At 44.2% G+C, this 20,606-nt stretch overlaps 1 protein-coding gene across 1 annotated transcript in view; it reads right to left on the reverse strand.

Annotated features, from left to right (window-relative positions):
- Positions 1 to 1,245: 1,245 nt before the first annotated feature.
- Positions 1,246 to 20,606, reverse strand: part of LOC127633610 (formin-2-like) — a 73,114-nt gene continuing 53,753 nt past the window's right edge. Inside the window, 4 exon segments of the mRNA XM_052112832.1 lie at positions 1,246 to 2,109; positions 2,212 to 2,293; positions 20,204 to 20,353; positions 20,442 to 20,493. Coding sequence (XP_051968792.1) covers positions 2,083 to 2,109; positions 2,212 to 2,293; positions 20,204 to 20,353; positions 20,442 to 20,493 — 311 coding nt within the window. The 3' untranslated portion in view covers positions 1,246 to 2,082.

Below are 20,606 nucleotides of genomic sequence, written 5' to 3' on the forward strand. Positions count from 1 at the left end.
ACTCACACGGACACTGTACTCACACGGACACTGTACTCACACACACTGTACACACTCACACACCGACACTGTACACACACTGTACTCACACACACCGACACTGTACACACACACACTGACACTGTACACACATTGTACTCACACACACTGACACTGTACACACATTGTACACAGACACTGTACACACACACTGTACTCACACACACTGACACTGTACTCACACACACAGACACTGTACACACACACACAGACACTGTACACACACACTGTACTCACACACAGACACTGTACACACACACACTGTACTCACACACAGACACTGTACACACACACACACTGTACTCACACACACACACAGACACTGTACACACACACTGTACTCACACACACAGACACTGTACACACACACACACTGTACACACACACACTGTACTCACACACAGACACTGTACACACACACACTGTACTCACACACACAGACACTGTACACACACACACTGTACTCACACACAGACACTGTACACACACTCACTGTACTCACACACTAACTGTACTCACACACACACACACTGTACACACACACACTGTACACACACACACAGACACTGTACACACACACACTGTACTCACACACAGACACTGTACACACACTCACTGTACTCACACACTAACTGTACTCACACACACACACACTGTACACACACACACTGTACACACACACACTGTACTCACACACAGACACTGTACACACACTCACTGTACTCACACACTAACTGTACTCACACACACACACACACACACTGTACACACACACACTGTACACACACACACACACTGTACACACACACACACACTGTACACACACACACACACTGTACACACACACACTGTACACACACACACTGTACACACAGACACTGTACACACACTCACTGTACTCACACACACACACACTGTACACACACACACTGTACACACACACACTGTACACACACACACTGTACACACACACACTGTACACACACACACTGTACACACTTGGGGTAAAACAGCTTTCTATTATTGTAAAATGTAGAATATTTTTATCAGCACTTTCAGTATTGAATGGATAAATATACTGATAACCAAAACGTCTCTCACTTCATCCGCCATCTTGAAAACAATCATGACTTTTAGAAGAGACTCTGGATTAATCATCAGACTTGAAAACATGTTGAATTTAGCAACAGCAGCTCACCTCAAATCATGTCACACAAAACCAGTGATTTTATGAATCCCTTTATTTTACATAAATACACAGTTCCCAAAAACAATGAAAGATACAAACAGTTATTGCACATGAAGAGCAAACATCCATCCCGCACGATCCACACCGCCAACACAGTCATGCTAAAAACAAACAATGCTACACAAACATGTTAATACCATTTACATTCATTTAAAAAAACATCTTTAAATACATCGAGTGTTTGGATGCAGCAAAACAAGGGAAAGAAATCTTGCATAATTTCACAAGCACTGAGTTCAGCTTCCTGAATGACCTCTGACCCCCAGAACTCACCGTGTCACGGGAACAGAGACAGAGAGAGGACGGACGCTGGCTGATTGTTCTGCATCACAATGTACATTCTGCAGTGTCTCTTTCAGGTCCTGGAGTGCTTGATGATGTGCTTTGTGCTAAGCCGGGTCAGAACTGTAGGAGTAAACGCAGCGCTAACTCCCGTGTGCATTAAAAAAAGCTCGTTTCTGTCAGTGGAAACGGTGAACTGATGTTTAAAAGGAAGCGTCTCACCTCTCTCTCCGTCTCTGTTGAGCTTTTTCTCACCTATTAAAAATAAAACGGACACTTTTTTGGGATCATATTGCTTCAGTGCTCCAGTACATATTTACTCCTGCAGTGTTTATGGCTCCGGAGCGATGGGACATTTTGGAATGTAAAGTCACAGATTTCATGCCCCCGTAAAGCTCCACCACGCCACCAGCTCACAGGGTATGACATCAAACTCAGAGGGCACTTCCTGTGTCCGTTTACACTGTGTGTGTGTGATTTAAAGATGTCAAACGCGCAGTCCAAACCCAGTCTTATATCTTCATTCCCAACTTTGCTTTCTGACAGACACAAACACAGATGCACCGACAGCAAGATATTAAATGTGTGCAAATAAATCATTGAAATGATTGAATATATTGCACAAGAGCACGTTTACTTACGATTCCTGAAGCGTGTTTGGGTTTGACGCTGTATGTGGCTTTCTCCTTCACCTGTCTGAAACACTCCTCTGCTGCCTTCAACCTGATAAAACACACAGTCAAGAGTCTTGAACAAGTGAAGAACACTTACGGGTGATTTTAATTATTATTATTATTATTATTATTATTATTAGATATCCAATTTGTAACGCCCAATTCCCAATGCGCTCCAAGTCCTCGTGGTGGTGTAGTGACTCGCCTCAATCCAGGTGATGGAGGACGAATCTCAGTTGCCTCCACTTCTGAGACCGTCAATCCGCGCATCTTATCATGTGACTTGAGCGTGTTACCATGGAGACATAGCACGTGTGGAGGCTTCACGCTATTCTCCACATCATCCGCGCACAACTCACCACACGCCCCACCGAGAGCGAGAACCACATTATAGTGACCACGAGGAGGTTACCCCATGTTACTCTACCCTCCCTAGCAACCGGGCCAATCTTGTTACCCCATGTGACTCTACCCTCCATAGCAACCGGGCCAATCTTGTTACCCCATGTGACTCTACCCTCCATAGCAACCGCGCCAATCTGGTTACTCCATGTGACTCTACCCTCCATAGCAACTGGGCCAATCTGGTTACCCCATGTGACTCTACCCTCCCTAGCAACCAGGCCAATCTGGTTACCCCATGTGACTCTACCCTCCCTAGCAACCGGGCCAATCTGGTTACCCCATGTGACTCTACCCTCCCTAGCAACCGGGCCAATTTGGTGGCCCCATGTGACTCTACCCTCCCTAGCAACTGGGCCAATTTGGTTACCCCATGTGAACTCTACCCTCCATAGCAACCTCTCCAATTTGGTTGCCCCATGTGACTCTACCCTCCCTAGCAACCGGGCCAATTTGGTTGCCTCTTGTGACTCTACCCTCCCTAGCAACCGGGCCAATTTGGTTACCCCATGTGAACTCTACCCTCCATAGCAACCTCTCCAATTTGGTTGCCCCATGTGACTCTACCCTCCCTAGCAACCGGGCCAATTTGGTTGCCCCATGTGACTCTACCCTCCCTAGCAACCGGGCCAATTTGGTTGCCCCATGTGACTCTACCCTCCCTAGCAACCGGGCCAATTTGGTTGCTCCATGTGACTCTACCCTCCCTAGCAACCGGCCCAATTTGATGCCCGCACTTAAACTTTCCTCTGACGCCCACAACCGGCCAAGACTCGCCACGCTGCTTCTCGCCGCCGAGAGACGCTGGCTGCCATAGAAAATGAATGACTTCCGGTTGATTTGACGCTCTCGACACCTCTGGTCTGGGTCACTCAGCACGCCCTGGATTCAAACTCGTGACTCCAGGTGTGATAGTCAGCGTCAATACTTGCTGAGATACCCAGACCCCGTGAAAGTTGGATTACACCTCACATTTACATTTATGCATTTGGCAGACGCTTTTATCCAAAGTGACTTACAGTGCACTTATTACAGGGACAATCCCCCCGGAGCAACCTGGAGTTAAGTGTCTTACTCAAGGACACAATGGTGGTGACTGTGGGGATCGAACCAGCAACCTTCTGATTACCAGTTATGTGCTTTAGCCCACTACACCTCCACTCCACCACACTTACATCTGCAATGAAGCAAATGCATTTCTATATCCATAACATGGCTATTAAGGGCGCAATACTTCACAATACTCATTAAATGACGTTATTTCAGGAATTGATTTAAAGTTAAAGTTGTTGCACGGTCTTTTATGTAAGTTCAATATATTATTTCACATGCATGACCACCGGTAGCACTTTACCAGTGCGGTGGGGCAGTTGTCATGGTGATGACAGTGGATTTTGATATAAGAGATTGAGCAATTCCGTTTTGTCTAATGTCGAAACAGCGTCTGGTGCAAAAGAAACATGACAATTACATTTTTATATAAATATTTCTGTCTAAATCACTGGAGCTCAGAACCCAATTTAATCAGGAGGCGCAAAAATCCTAAATAAATTAGACAGAATTTTGAAATATCTCCAAATGTATCGAAATTCATAAAAAAAAATTAATAATAATAAAAAAATAAAAAACAACACTATAAATTGCAAAAGGTAACAGAGGCTGCGTTTGAAGTGGCATACCATGAAAAGACATGTTGGCAAATTTAAAGTGGCACAAAGCTGGCATAAATGTATTTAAACCGAAATTACATATTCCGATTTTTCGCTTGCAACTAAAATAAGTGCATTACACTGATGACAACCAAACATCAGCTTATCAGAACAGTCCAACAACGCAAGAGAACTGCATCAACACTAGAGGTGAAATATTCAGATCACGCTCGAATCCTTTTGACGTCAAACGTAAACCGTCATGAGCACAACACACACACTTTCAGACCGCTCCACTGACAGGTTCTTCACGAGCGCTCGGAAGTTATTAAGATCAGACACGCTCACTTCCTCTGGAGCTTCACGCCGTCTGAGAGCAGATGATTAACAATCGTTTATTTCCATACGTCTGCGCCATCACCCTCACTGCTCTTCCTCCTCCACGAGTCGTGTGTGTGTGTGCAGCTGCATTTCACTGACCTGCGACCAGCGGATAAGAGCAACGCCATACTTGGCTTTCTTTTGTGAGTCACAGCAGAGCGGGGTCTATACGAGCATGTCCCGATGATCGCGTGAGCTCATAAGAGGAAGCACTAGCAGGTTACTTTGAGTTAGTGATGGAAAATTCAAGTGCAAATATTTGGGACGGACGTTTCTCAGAAACATTTATCATGATCTATAACTCTGCAATAAATTCACTCGCATTCAATGGCATCCACGCTAATATTATTCCATTTGTTCCTCTCACATCCCGAGGGACATTGAGGGAGCGACTGAGGGAGATGGAAGCACACAAAATAAGAGTCCCATGTGTTCTGGGATATTATTCATTTTGGACTCTTGAAGTCTCTATTTTTTGTGCCAGTCATAGTAAGAAAAGACCAAGAAACATTTAATGAATCAATTTGAATGGATATCGGCCTATTCCACTGGACGGGCAAGGAGGCGGCACGAAACGGCAGAACAGTCAACATATATGTAATGATATAAATGAACTTAAAACAACAAAACGTAAATGGACACACACACAGGCTCACATACACACACATGCTCTCACACACACACACGCGCACAGGCTCACACACACACACACACACACACACACACACACAGGCTCACATACACACACAGGCTCACATACACACACAGGCTCACATACACACACAGGCTCTCACACACACGCACGCGCGCGCACACACACACAGACAGACACATGCAAACGCGCACGCACGCAAACAAACACAGACAGACAGGCGCAAGCACACAAACACAGACACGCGCACACACACAAACACAGACAGACACGCGCACACACACGCTCACAGACATGCTCACAGACACAGACACACGCTCGCGCAAACACACACACGCTCGCATGCTCACGCGCCAACACACACACACAGACAGACAGACGCGCCCACACGCGCGCTCACACACAAACGCGCGCGCTCACACACAAACGCGCGCGCGCTCACACACAAACACGCGCGCGCACGCTCACACACAAACACGCTGGCTGCTTGCGTCTCTCGCTCTCTCGAATTGGCGACTCCGGCTGCCCCTTATCTCGCTCTCCCGCTGATCAGACAATTCAGCGCTCCTCGTCACACTCATACCCCGCCTGATTTGGGCCGGGTCGCCACCGGTCTGACTAACACCCCCCCCCATCTCTGGAGGGGAGACGCTGCCATTCTGGCAGACGGTGGTCCACCCTGCTGCCTATGAACCAGGAGGAGAGACGAGGGGAGACGGGATAGGGAAAGGGCGAGCGGAGACACACACAGAGAGAGACAGAGAGAGAGAGAGAAATTGCTCGCCGGCTCACAGATGCGCTGTCGCCCGGTCTTCAACCAAACGTCTGGCGGACGCCAGCTCACTCCTCTACCTTCTTGGTAGACGGCAGTGGTTCCTCCGGCTCTCTGCGCCCGGCAGTGACCCCTCCGCCCCCAGACAGACAGGCGGATGGCAGCGGCGAGGACTCAGCGACAGCGCATCTCTCTCTCGAACCGGCGTCCCGACTGCCCCTTATCTCGCTCACCAGCTGATTCAGCGCCAGCTAAGCCCTCCTCCTCATCACATCCACATTTGTTTTAGGTATCGGCACAATCCAGTATCAAATCAACCTCTAAATGTATAATATGTCCTGAAGTGGATTCTGCTGAATTCAAGAGAAAGTGAAATCTAAAGAAACGGATGCACCGATGACCCTTAAGAGTTGAAGCTCATAAAACAAGACAGATTTTGTGTTTGGAGTGCCAAGCCGAGGCGTACCGGGGAGTACAGAACAGAAGTGCAAAACAAACACATCATTTGTCCTGATGTATCTGCCTCAAAGTGGCTGCTAAGAGCCCCGTGCGCGCCGGCCTTGTGAGGGTTTGTAATGTTTACAGGAGAGAGAATTATGGGCCGAGAGACATTCTCCCTGAACATCAGTAGCACACTATAAACAGCACACTATAAAAGCATCTATACTACAGGAACAAAGACGGAGTCATGCGAGTGTTAGCATGCGTCAGGCTCCACTGCCGTCGAAAGAGGCCGAGGGGGCGGACAGACCGGATGGGACCAGGCTCTCACTGTCTTCAGGTCCTAATATGGTGCTGCTTCAGTTTAGGGTCATGATCCACTTCAGAAGCTTCTCGCTAATGATTAAGAAAGCAACACTAGCTCACAGCGTCTGTGTACGTTTTATGTGAGGACTGTCAAGCCTACAGCAAGCATCGTCCGACCACTGCCAACCATGTTAAAATAACATTATAAATGTTGAATCTATGTACTGATGATCATTGTCCCATGTGTGTCAAACATGTTGAGTGATCCAAACATCATCTGCAGCCTGAAACTGAACTTTATAACGTTTTAGGAGAGCTATAGGATGCTCCCTTGCATCCTATTTAGTGCATGACTTAACCTCCAGTGTGCTGTCTGTCTGCACTGGTCTCAGAACAGTTATAGAGAGCTATAGGATGCTCCCTTGCTCCCTATTTAGTGCATGACTTAACCTCCAGTGTGCTGTCTGTCTGCACTGGTCTCAGAACAGTTATAGGAGAGCTACAGGATGCTCCCTTGCTCCCTATTTAGTGCATGACTTAACCTCCAGTGTGCTGTCTGTCTGCACTGGTCTCAGAACAGTTATAGGAGAGCTATAGGATGCTCCCTTACTCCCTATTTAGTGTACAACTTAACCTCCAGTGTGCTGTCTGTCTGCACTGGTCTCAGAACAGTTATAGAGAGCTATAGGATGCTCCCTTGCTCCCTATTTAGTGCATGACTTAACCTCCAGTGTGCTGTCTGTCTGCACTGGTCTCAGAACAGTTATAGGAGAGCTATAGGATGCTCCCTTGCTCCCTATTTAGTGCATGACTTAACCTCCAGTGTGCTGTCTGTCTGCACTGGTCTCAGAACAGTTATAGGAGAGCTATAGGATGCTCCCTTGCTCCCTATTTAGTGCATGACTTAACCTCCAGTGTGCTGTCTGTCTGCACTGGTCTCAGAACAGTTATAGAGAGCTATAGGATGCTCCCTTGCTCCCTATTTAGTGCATGACTTAACCTCCAGTGTGCTGTCTGTCTGCACTGGTCTCAGAACAGTTATTGAGAGCTATAGGATGCTCCCTTACTCCCTATTTAGTGTACAACTTAACCTCCAGTGTGCTGTCTGTCTGCACTGGTCTCAGAACAGTTATAGAGAGCTATAGGATGCTCCCTTGCTCCCTATTTAGTGCATGACTTAACCTCCAGTGTGCTGTCTGTCTGCACTGGTCTCAGAACAGTTATAGGAGAGCTACAGGATGCTCCCTTGCTCCCTATTTAGTGCACGACTTAACCTCCAGTGTGCTGTCTGTCTGCACTGGTCTCAGAACAGTTATAGGAGAGCTATAGGATGCTCCCTTGCTCCCTATTTAGTGCATGACTTAACCTCCAGTGTGCTGTCTGTCTGCACTGGTCTCAGAACAGTTATAGGAGAGCTATAGGATGCTCCCTTACTCCCTATTTAGTGTACAACTTAACCTCCAGTGTGCTGTCTGTCTGCACTGGTCTCAGAACAGTTATAGGAGAGCTATAGGATGCTCCCTTGCTCCCTATTTAGTGCATGACTTAACCTCCAGTGTGCTGTCTGTCTGCACTGGTCTCAGAACAGTTATAGGAGAGCTATAGGATGCTCCCTTACTCCCTATTTAGTGTACAACTTAACCTCCAGTGTGCTGTCTGTCTGCACTGGTCTCAGAACAGTTATAGAGAGCTATAGGATGCTCCCTTGCTCCCTATTTAGTGCATGACTTAACCTCCAGTGTGCTGTCTGTCTGCACTGGTCTCAGAACAGTTATAGGAGAGCTATAGGATGCTCCCTTGCTCCCTATTTAGTGCATGACTTAACCTCCAGTGTGCTGTCTGTCTGCACTGGTCTCAGAACAGTTATAGGAGAGCTATAGGATGCTCCCTTGCTCCCTATTTAGTGCATGACTTAACCTCCAGTGTGCTGTCTGTCTGCACTGGTCTCAGAACAGTTATAGAGAGCTATAGGATGCTCCCTTGCTCCCTATTTAGTGCATGACTTAACCTCCAGTGTGCTGTCTGTCTGCACTGGTCTCAGAACAGTTATAGGAGAGCTATAGGATGCTCCCTTGCTCCCTATTTAGTGCATGTCTACTATACTATAAGCATTTTTCGAAATAGCAATACATGTCCAGAAACTATGAGTCCCTTCAGAACATGGTGCCAAAGACACGTACCAAGTTTCGTAACGATACGCCAAGTTGTTCGTAAAACACAGCATTTTGACTAAATTCAAAATGGCCGATGCCAAAATAGCCGACATAGGAATGTTTCATATCGTTGGACTCGCTACGCCCCACTGAATCTAATGAGACCAATTTTATGATTTTATGACGAATTGTTTAGAAGTTATAAGCAAAAATGTGCTTTCATATTTCGTGACCACTAGGTGGCACTGTTCTGAAACTGAGCAGGCAACCCCGAGTCACGGTGCCTATGACAAATAATACGTTTGGCAAGAATACGTTAAAGCATTACGGCGCTAAACCCTCACATCCATTTTGGCGTGCTCTTTGTCAAATTCGTTGAAGCACCATTCGAAAACAGTATGGTTGATCAAAATTCGGTCAATATATTATTGTCACGAGTGCCTCTAGATGATACAGACCGATTTTCGCGCAAATCGGACAAACGCCCTTAGGATGAGTTCGAAAAAGTAGTTTTAGAAAATTAAAAATGCCGGAAAACTCATGATGGAAAATGACGTACTAGGACGCAATCGGACTGCAATTCTACAACTCACGGTTCAAAGGCCATTAACATAAACGTGAGTGCAAATTTGGCCAGTTGGTGGCGCTAGAAGGTTTGAGGTAGAGATGCCAAATTTGATGAGGTAACAGATCAGACTGTCCTCTATCAGTGTGCCAAATTTCATAACGTTCCTTCAAGTGGTTCTATGGACGGCCATAGACTTAAAAGCGGAAGAATAATTAGAACTAGGTAGGTAATTTTCCTGAAGAAAATGTGAGTGGTGCTTGCCGTGGCAAAACTTGTCAAATAGCATTTAATAACTTGTTGCTAAGCACTAAAATAATGGTAATAGAATGTTGCTGGCATGTGTTTTTCATGATGGTTGCATGTAGGTGTTATGTTTGTGTTAGCATGATGCTAGCACGTTTTTAGAATGTTATAGAGCTTCACTAGGCGAAGCTAACATGTGTTAGCATGATGCTTGCACGTTTTTAACATGTTTTAGCACTTTGCTAGGCGATGCTAACATGTGTTAACATGATGCTACCACGTTTTTAGCATGTTTTAACACTTCGCTAGGCGATGCTAGCATGTGTTAGCATGATGCTAGCACATTTTTAGCATGTTTTAGCACTTCGCTAGGCGATGCTAGCACGTTTTTAACATGTTTAAGCACTTCGCTAGGCGATGCTAGCGTGTGTTAGCATGATGCTAGCACGTTTTTAGCATGTTTTAGGGTGTGGCTATGAAGATTTTAGGTCATTACTTATTGTCTGCTTGATAATATAAATCCTCTGAGGGAGAGGGAGAGACGCAGGGCTGTCAGGCCCTTTGGTGTCTGTGTGTGTGAAAACGTCGGTTGGGATTTAAATTTCTAAACATTCCGCAATGTTAAGTCAATGGGACTTTTTCGGCTACTTTTTCGTCCGCTGTAATAATGATAATAATACTAACAAAAACAATTGGGGTATTCGCTTGTTCGGGGCTTGACCCCAAAAAAAGGAAAATGGATTTCAAGACAGATTGATAGCCTTTACATATGGGTTATTATTGTTTATTTTTATGTAATTGTTTATTCTTGTGCTAAAAATGACAAAGCTTTGTTTATTTTTGAAATAATATGTTTTGAGTCTGTTGCTGTTGACTGACCATCAAGCTGACCTGCTGACTTCAGAGTTTATAAATAGAAATACATTTATTTTCCAGTAACAGTAATGCACATCCTCCCAGTATTATATCTGAAAACGTCAACAACAACTCATTCTCCAAACAACAGTGTCAGGACATCCCAAATAGTGTCACAGCATTTATTAACCTTCTTTAATGTTCATTAATCGAAATGCTACACAGCGAGTCAGCGCACTAGTCCTGGAACGATGCTAGTTCCACAAACTGTTACAAGGTTTGGCGGATCAACAGACCAAGTCCTCATGAAAGTGTCACTGGTGTGTGTTAAACAGACTTTATAGTGTAATATATTGTCGTTTATTGCATCAGCCACTTTAATTTGACCTAATAAAGTGTTGAAGCTACCTTGACAGTTTATGTTCCCAAGATACAAGTGACTCGTAAAGTAGATAAAGATGTCGAGAACACCTCGCTCAGATCATTGGATTATATTCTGCTTTTGAAGACAACACTTGCACTTGAAGGTGTTCACATGCTAAGCGAAGTCAGGTCAAAGGTCAAAAATCTACCCGTGTTGATTGTAGTTTCCTTAAACTGATAAAGGAAGTCCGTTCAATGCACGTACATGACCACACGCTGCTGGGTTACTTTAATCAGTGTGCATGTAACAATGTGCATTCAAACACGCTCAAAAACGTTTCATTTAATCAAATATTTCGCGACAAACAAGCGTTCCTTCTCGTCAAGTAAATAACCGATTGTAACGGGATCAATGGAAAGGAGGCGGCGAGAACCGTCTTGACGATATAAATAATAGGTTTAATGATAAACTTAAAAGACAACATAAACACACACGATGGACATGTCTGTAAACGATCTCTCTCTCGCACGATACCCTGCAGTCGACCTTTAACCCTCACGGAGGCTTAATTAGCCTAATACGGGACCGGGTGTGTAGGATCACGACCCCGCCCTCCGCCCTGCCACACCGATGAAAATGTTTGTTGCCGAAGGTTTTCAAGATGCATCATGACCGTAATCAACTGATAATCAATTGATTTTAACATTGACGAAAATATGCAAAGAACAAATGACTGCTGCAAGACATATATATATATATATATATATATATATATATATATATATATATATATATATATATATATATATTAGGGATGCACCGAAAATGTTCGGCCGAAAATTGAATTTGTCTTGGCCGCCCCTCAGTGCTCAGGTTTCACTCTCGATCGTTCTTATCATAATCGCGGTGCTACCAAGCAAAGGCCGCCGCTCCCTACACGCATACTACGCAGTCTGCGTAGGGCACCGTCTTACCCTAGGTGGGCACCAACTCCCTAGGGGGGCACCATCTTACCCTAGGAGGGCACCAGAGAGTCCACCGGGTGCCCTTCCTCACACGGACACTTTTAAATACAAATCAGTCCAATTCACTGTGTATAGCAATTACATTATAATATGTTTATCCCTGCAAAACGTCTTCACTTGAGGCTACGTCTGTCGTTTACAGGTGAGGTTGGTTTTAGTTTTATTACTGCAGTTTTGCACAATAATTATATTAAAGTATAAATACGTTTACATGAACAATAGAGGCGCTCTGCCGTTCTGTCTGTTGTTATCGTTGAAATGACTGTGTAGCATATTTAAACTTATTTTTTATATAACTTTATTTAAACTGTATTTGCAAGATGCTAGCATAGACCTGCTAAGTTCATTACTCAACTGCTGTTTTGCATATCATTAGAGTTTTCTAGAACGTTACATTTATTGGAATACATTTTTTTAAATCTGTTAAATTTGATTGTTAAAGAACCAAATAAAGAATAATATAGAATAATATATTTAATACTGTTGTAATATTTTTTCTGTCCAATTTTGGTGCGTTACTTTCAATAAAAGTGTGATCATTTTATTGATTTGTAGTTTTTCAATTCAGATTCATTAAATTAATTAAAAAGCATAATATTAATACAACTATATATATATATATAAAAAACCATTTTAAAATAGAAAGTAAAAAAAGAAAAAAAAGGCATTTTCGGTTTTCGCCCAGAATTTTCATTTCGGTGCATCACTAATATATATATATACATATTAGGGCTGTCGATTTAACGCGTTAATAACGTGCGATTAATTTGACAAAAATTAACACGTTAAATAAATTAACGCACTTTAACTCTTTCCCCGCCAGCGTTTTTAAAAAAAGTTGCCAGCCACCGCCAGTGTTTTTGACGATTTTCGCTAAATTTAATGGCCCGCAGAATATTTTCTTCCATGAATATATGAAGATGCTATATATCACAATAAAGATCTGAGCCTCTGCTTTTAGGCAAAAAAAAATTTTTTTATTTTATCTTCATTTGTTCTTTTTTTATTGCCACTTGAACAGAGGTAGGTTTTGTCAAAAACAACATTTCGGACAAAAAGCTGAGAAAAAGGCATTTTTATCAAACAAGTGCTTTAGTATTAGTATGGTGTTCCACTTCACGTTTGAGACGATCGCAGTCTGTTTCTTTGATCAAAGAGTTGCGTACTCTTTGAAAACATGCGTGCGGGTCTTCCTTACCGTATACCACCTAAAACACGGATACCCGGAAAATTCCGTGTTTGGCGGGGAAAGAGTTAATCGCAATGCTTAACTGAGAAATGCTTGTAGTACCACCTGTTTCCTCCAGAGGGCAGTAATTGAGATTCCAGCTGTGTGAGCAACACACAGTTTATACAGTGAAGAAAACTATTACTTGTGTTCAAAACACTTGATGTGATCTTTAAGAGATCTCAAGATGTGTTTAAAGATTGAGTATTAAACTATATTTAATGACACCGTGAACTAAACGTTTTACTTTTATGACGCAACACACCTGAGACACGACACAAGCATGTCTGACGCCGGTGTACGTTGACGGTTCTTAAACAAGCCCTCATAATAAATCTCTGATTGATAAATTCACTTGTGTAATGGATTACTGTGAACTGTGTGTCAATGACTGACTTATGATCAATAATATGGTAGTAATCAATACATTGTATTATAAAGACACTTTTATATTGTCTTATTAATGATGAAGTCTTCTGCTACAAGAATGTAACGCATTTTAATTATCTGAATATTTATTATATTTATTATATATATATTTATTATTTAAACTATATTTGAAGATGCTAGCATAGAGCTGCTAAGTTCTAGAACGTTACATTTATTGGAATACATTTAAAAAAAATTTTTTTTTAATTTGATTGTTAAAGAACCGAATAAAGAATAATATATTTAATACTGTTGTAATATTTTTTCTGTCCAATTTTAGTAGCGTTACATTTCAATAAAAGTGTGATTTATTTTTATTGATTTGTAGTTTTTCAATTCAGATTCATTAAATTAATTAAAAAGTATAATATTAATATATATATATATATATATATATATATATATATAAAAATTGTATTAATATTATACTAATATATATATATATATATAAAAAAATAAATTAAAAAAAAAGTCATTTTCGGTTTTAGCCCAGTATTTTCATTTCGGTGCATCACTAATATATATTTATATATTTTTAAAGAATTGATTGAAATAATCCAGTCACAGTATGTTGCATGAGCTGAAAGACATTTAAGTGAATCGGTTTCCTATAAACATGATATTAATCAACAATATCCAAAACATAAACAGTGTTACAACTTAAACCAAATTAATGCATTCGTCAAAATGTGTAACTTGTGTTGTGAATACGCCGACTCGCAATATAACGGCCTAAAACACAGAAGAGTCCCTAAAGAGTGACGGATTCCTCACGGTTACATTGTAACTGTTACAGCGTACTCGATGTGTCGATGAAAGTGTATCATGTTTTACATTTTTTAATTTGGTCCGTTACATTTTGACATCTTGGTCAGTTTCCACATCATCATCATCATCATCATCATTAAGTAACGTGACATATGTGTCAACTACATTTATACACCATTTATACTCAAGAGTCAAATGCACTAAAACAACTAAATATTGACTGAATTTAAAAACCTTGTCAAAAAGACAAAATATAACTCAAATAAATAAATAAAAAAAACACTGCAGCAAGACCAAAACAGGTGCGCGTGTGAATGCACTTTAAACGTAAAAAAGCTAAAAGACAAAAACAGCATTGTAGCGTTTTGTGGAGCTGTAAGAAGTTACTAGAAAAGCTGCATTATGTTACACCAGTTGGATTCCTCCCGAACACTGTCTCCATTGCGACTTCATCTGTGACGCGCGGTGTCGGGTTTGCGTTTAAAAAAAGCCCGGGGTCACGCCGCTCCCGGCTCCACGGCTTTAGCCGAGTCAAGCTTTCAAAGCAAGACGGGGTTAAAGAAACAAACAGATGAACCCTCGAGGGAGCGGCGTCACATGAGGGGCTCTGCTGAGTGCTTTCTGTGTCAGACACATTTGTCTTGTTCGGCTCCAGAGAGACGATTCAAACACCTCCCTTCTGTTCCGGCGCACAAACCACAAGCATTCATGACAAATTGGGGCCGAGTGAAAGAGAACGAGAATACTTTGGGGTTTTAGGTGCCACTGGAGGAAAAAGGCAAACACTTTAGCAGGAGATCGTCTGATTAACGGGGGTGGAAACGCAACACTCCTCTCAGACAGCACTGCACAAGGGGTCCGCGGAGGAGACGCGCTTGACGAGTCCAAAGTGTCGTTTCACTCCTCAAATAAAGCCTCTCTGTGTGGAGGAAAGTGGCATCTTATCGCTTCAGGTGCTTCAACACTAATGGTACAAATGCACATTATGTCATCAGCCTCATGTTTGACACGGAATTAATGTCCATGACATTTCCAGCATTTGTGACCGAATCGTCAGTGAATCATTCAGACTGATTTGTCGCAGATGCATTGAAAATATCAACTAAATAGAATTATTGACTACATTGGATTGCAAGAGTTTATTAATTTGCACAACTTTTATTCAAGCCAGAAATAGTTTTATATTCGTTGATATTTCCAGATTTTTGAAACCCTGTTTGCTATGCATTAATTATCCTGTTCACTCACACGCCCCACCGAGAGCCACATTATAGTGACCACGAGGAGGTTACCCCATGCGACTCTAGCCTCCCTAGCAACTGGGCCAATTTGGTTGCTTAGGAGACGCAGCGCGTGTGGAGGCACATACTTTTCTCCGTGGCATCCACGCACAACTCGCCACGCACCCCACCGAAAAGGAGAAATACATTATAGCGACCATGAGGAGGTTACCCCATGTGACCCTCCCTAGCAACCAGGCCAATTTGGTTGCTTAGGAGACGCAGCGCATGTGGAGGTCCATACTTTTCTCCGTGGCATCCACGCACAACTCGCCACATGCCCCATTCAGAGCGAGAACCACATTATAGTGACCACGAGGAGGTTACCCCATGTGACTCTAGCCTCCCTAGCAACCAGGCTAATGTGGTTGCTTAGGAGACGCAGCGCGTGTGGAGGCCCATACTTTTCTCTGCGGTATCCACGCACAACTCACCACACGCCCCACCGAGGGAGAGAACCACATTATAGTGACCACGAGGAGGTTACCCCATGTGACTCTAGCCTCCCTAGCAACCGGGCTAATGTGGTTGCTTAGGAGACGCAGCGCATGTGGAGGCCCATACTTTTCTCTGCAGTATCCACGCACAACTCACCACGTGCCCCACCGAGACGGAGAACCACATTATAGCGACCACGAGGAGGTTACTCCATGTGACCCTACCTAGCAACTGGGCCAATTTGGTTGCTTAGGAGACGGAGCACATGGGAAGGCCCATACTTTTCTCTGCGGTATCCACGCACAACTCACCACACGCCCCACCGAGAGCCACATTATAGTGACCACGAGGTGGTTACCCCATGTGACCCTCCCTAGCAACCAGGCAAATGTGGTTGCTTTGGAGACCTAGCTCATGTGGAGGCCCATACTTCTCTCCGTGGCATCCACGCACAACTCCCCACATGCCCCACAGAGAGGGAGAACCACATTATAGCGACCACTATAAGAACAACCATGCAACACCACTTCTATCTCTGCACCAAAACATCGTAGAGACATAGGGAAGGGATCTTTCAACATGGGGCATAAGACAATGTGGTTACGGGTTTTGGCACGACAAGCGAAACTGCCTAGCAACCAAATGGGGTCACACCCTTGCAACCCTATTGCATAAACCATATACATGTATCTGCACCATAACAACAGACGTTTGGGGGTGGGTGCTTTTGAGTCTTTGTTTCTGCCAGCCTTAGCAACCATCCAGCGTGCCCAAGCAACCATGTAGCAAAGTTCTCCATACATTTTTTGACATCAGAACATTGTACAGCTAACGGGGTTGGTTCTTTTCACTCGGGACACCCTAACAACCATGCAACACCCCTTATATCTCTGCACCAGAACATCGTAGAGACATAAGGATGGGATCTTTCAACTTGGGGCATAAGACAATGTGGTTACGAGTTTTGGCACGACAAGCAACACGACAAGCGGCACTCCCGACCCGGCCAAGTCGTGCTTCCGCACACCTGGCCCATAATTGGGCTGATTTTTTTTTCTCTCTCTCCCCTCTGTGTCGGCCTTTTCCCGCTCTTTTTAAATGCTTTGTTAATTTGAAATGATCGCCGTTATGTCGTGTAGGTTTTTTTTGTTTCCCTCCCCATGTCCCGTCCACTGATCCAGGTAGACTGGGATGACCTGCTGGCAGATGGGGCGCAAGGCACACCCCCACAACCCCCAATGGGGGTTTACGTCAATGATTCAGGTCGGGGTCGTGATTCAGCACACCCAGCCCATAATTAGGGAATTAATTTAATAGTGTGAATACAGGTAATGTGGGACTCTTCATCATCCGTCATGAAATGTTTATTATCCCAATTAAAAATGGGATGACAAAGTTGCCATTTGGATCATAATTTGAATAAAACACCAACGAACTGCTCACTGGATTCAGCCCAATTTCTAAAAGTTATAATGGTTAATACGGCCGAGTCGAGTTCTGTTTAAAACAACATGTACATTTCAGTTGGAACGGTCTATCTTCATGCATCTGGGTGAAGTGAAGCACTCAACTCGATTGTGTTTTGAATTATACAGCACATATTGAATTTCATGCCCTGGCAGACGAATACTCTGTGCTAACCTCGCCAGTCCAGCGTTTCAGCGAGGGCAAAGGCCAGACGCTTGATGGATCGGAATTGCCTGAAATTGCTTACAAATTAGGGAGCAGAGATCTTCCTCCGTATGCCGTTCCCACGTGCCCCGACATTTCAAACGAGGCCGGGAGGGCACAGCGAGGAGAAAAAAAAAATATATAATTTGGCATGGTTTCCCCTGGCAGGCTGGAGCACCCAACGGGTCAGAAACGGCAAAACTAAAAGCCTGTAATCTGCATGTGAGAGGCAAACGCCGCTTCGGTAGACAACCGATCCGAGCGGCCCAATTCAGGACAGATGGAGAGATATCGAAGGCTCTCAGTGGCTCTTCCTCATGAATTATGTAAACGGGGCAAAAACCCGCCATTCTTTCCAGCGTTTGGCTGAAGGGGCCAATTTGTATTTGTTGAGTTTCGCCGTTATCACGACGCCCCATCAAACAACTAGAAGCTAACGGGACCGCTGCGGTATTCTTTTCATTACTGAGGTTAAGAAAACAGTCAGGGTTCATCTCAAAAGCGCTCTCGCTGAGTGAGTCCTAATGTGGCAGATATAATCTAATATTAAACACATGGCACATGTTATGGGAGAGTTGCACTTTAAAGAGCGCACTGCTTTCAGTAAACTCACCGTTTGACTCACAACAATCAGCTCATTCAAACGTCACGTAACGAATGGAACGACACAAGGATTAACAATATTATACAAGATTAATATAGTCACCTTTTTACTTGAAAAACGACATACCAGAAGACATTTATTAGAATCCAGGGCGTGGTGAGTGACTCCAGTCAAGTCTCCTTAGCAACCAAATTGGCCCAGTTGCTAGGGAGGGTAGAGTCACATGGGGTAACCTCCTCGTGGTCGCTATAATGTGGTTCTCGCTCTCGGTGGGGCGTGTGGTGAGTTGTGCGTGGATGCCGCGGAGAATAGCGTGAAGCCTCCACACGCGCTACGTCTCCACGGTAACGCGCTCAACACGTCATGTGATAAGATGCGCGGATTGATGGTCTATTGGTCTATATCCGTCTATCTATCCGCCTGTCTGCATGTCTGTCTATCTATATCCGTCTGTCTGTCTATCCGTCTGTCTGCCTGTCTGTCTATCCATATGTCTGTCTGCCTGTCTATCCATATGTCTGTCTATATGTCTGTCTGCCTGCCTGTCTGTCTGTCTGACTGCCTGTCTGTCTGACTGCCTGTCTGTCTGACTGCCTGTCTGTCTGACTGCCTGTCTGTCCATCTATCCGTCTGCCTGCCTGCCTGTCTAGCCGTCCGTCTGCCCGCCCGTCTATCCGTCTGCCCGCCCGTCAATCCGTCTGCCCGCCCGTCAATCCGTATGTCTGTCTGCCCGCCCGTCTATCTATATGTCTGTCTGCCCGCCCGTCTATCTATATGTCTGTCTGTCTATCCGTGTCTGTCTATCTATCCGTCTGTCTATCTATCTATCCGTCTGTGTCTATATATCTGTCTATCCGTGTCTGTTTATCTATCCGTCTGTCTATCTATCCGTCTGTGTCTGTCTATCTATCCGTCTGTGTCTATATATCTGTCTATCCTTCTGTCTGCCTGCCTGTCCGTCCATCCATCTGTCTGCTTGTCCGTCCATCCGTCTGTCCGTCCATCCGTCTGTCTGCCTGCCTGTCCATCCGTCTGTCTGTAAATGCTGCAGCTTTGATCTGAACACGGGAGATTACAATTATCAAAGACAGAACAAACACGCAGACGGGAGGCACGTCACACGGGAAGATTCATTCGCGTGGAGGTGCAGCTAATTCGAGGAATGCAGCTCGCTTCACTTTTCGGTGTCAGAACAAAGCGTTGCTCCATCACTCAGACGTGAGGTGTAACAAATTTGACCCGTATATTCAACACGGCCTCTGACAGATAGTTTGCCAGGCGGAAAACATCTATCCCATCATGCACCTGCGAATGAGCTCAGGTATTTGAGGTAACGGCATATTAAATCACGCGGCTGCCAGGAGTTCACACGGACGGCGGGTGTTTCTAAACACACATCTCCCTCGGCCCCTCGCCCCTTTAAATCCTGCCGGCGAGTCCTGTTAAGACAACAGCGAAACACTGTTTTCACAACATTTAAAGAGCACGTCCGACAGGAAGCTTTTGATTGAGCTACTTAATAAATCAGTTTGTACAAGAAAGGCCTCCGGGGCGGAATCGGTCCCGAGGGGTTTATTTTGGGTGCACGTCTGACGTTTCCACCGTTTGACATTCTTGAGAGATTACGGCACAGCGCCGCTCGTGATCCTGGACTAAACAACAGCGATGTTATGGAGAATAAAGGTGAGATGTGTTCGCTCCATCCAAACACATGAAACACACACACATACCTCTCCTGCAAAATAACCTTGTTCTCCTTCTTCCAAGTCTCTTTGAAATCGGAGGAGAACTCGTGCCAGACGGAGAACAACGTGTTTGGAGAGACCTCTTTTTCTCCACTCTTGGCCTTCACGGAGAAGAACACACACAGCTCCAAGAACCTGTTGAGAGGAAACAGCAGAAATGACGAAGCACTGACGTGATACTCCTTGTGAATAATATACAGGATTATTAAAAGCATCTCTTTACATTTTGTGAGTGTCACTCAGCTGTGCCTCTTGAGTTCCCAGCTCCGTTTTAGCTGTAAAGAGAGAACAACTGCATTAACCCTTAAACATCCATTGTAAGTGTCTCACTGGAACACACATGTGCTTTTATTAAAGAAAAGGAGGGACGAGATAAATTGTTTTTATG

The sequence above is a fragment of the Xyrauchen texanus genome, chromosome 40 (assembly GCF_025860055.1).
Source record: "Xyrauchen texanus isolate HMW12.3.18 chromosome 40, RBS_HiC_50CHRs, whole genome shotgun sequence".
NCBI classification, from domain to species: domain Eukaryota; kingdom Metazoa; phylum Chordata; class Actinopteri; order Cypriniformes; family Catostomidae; genus Xyrauchen; species Xyrauchen texanus.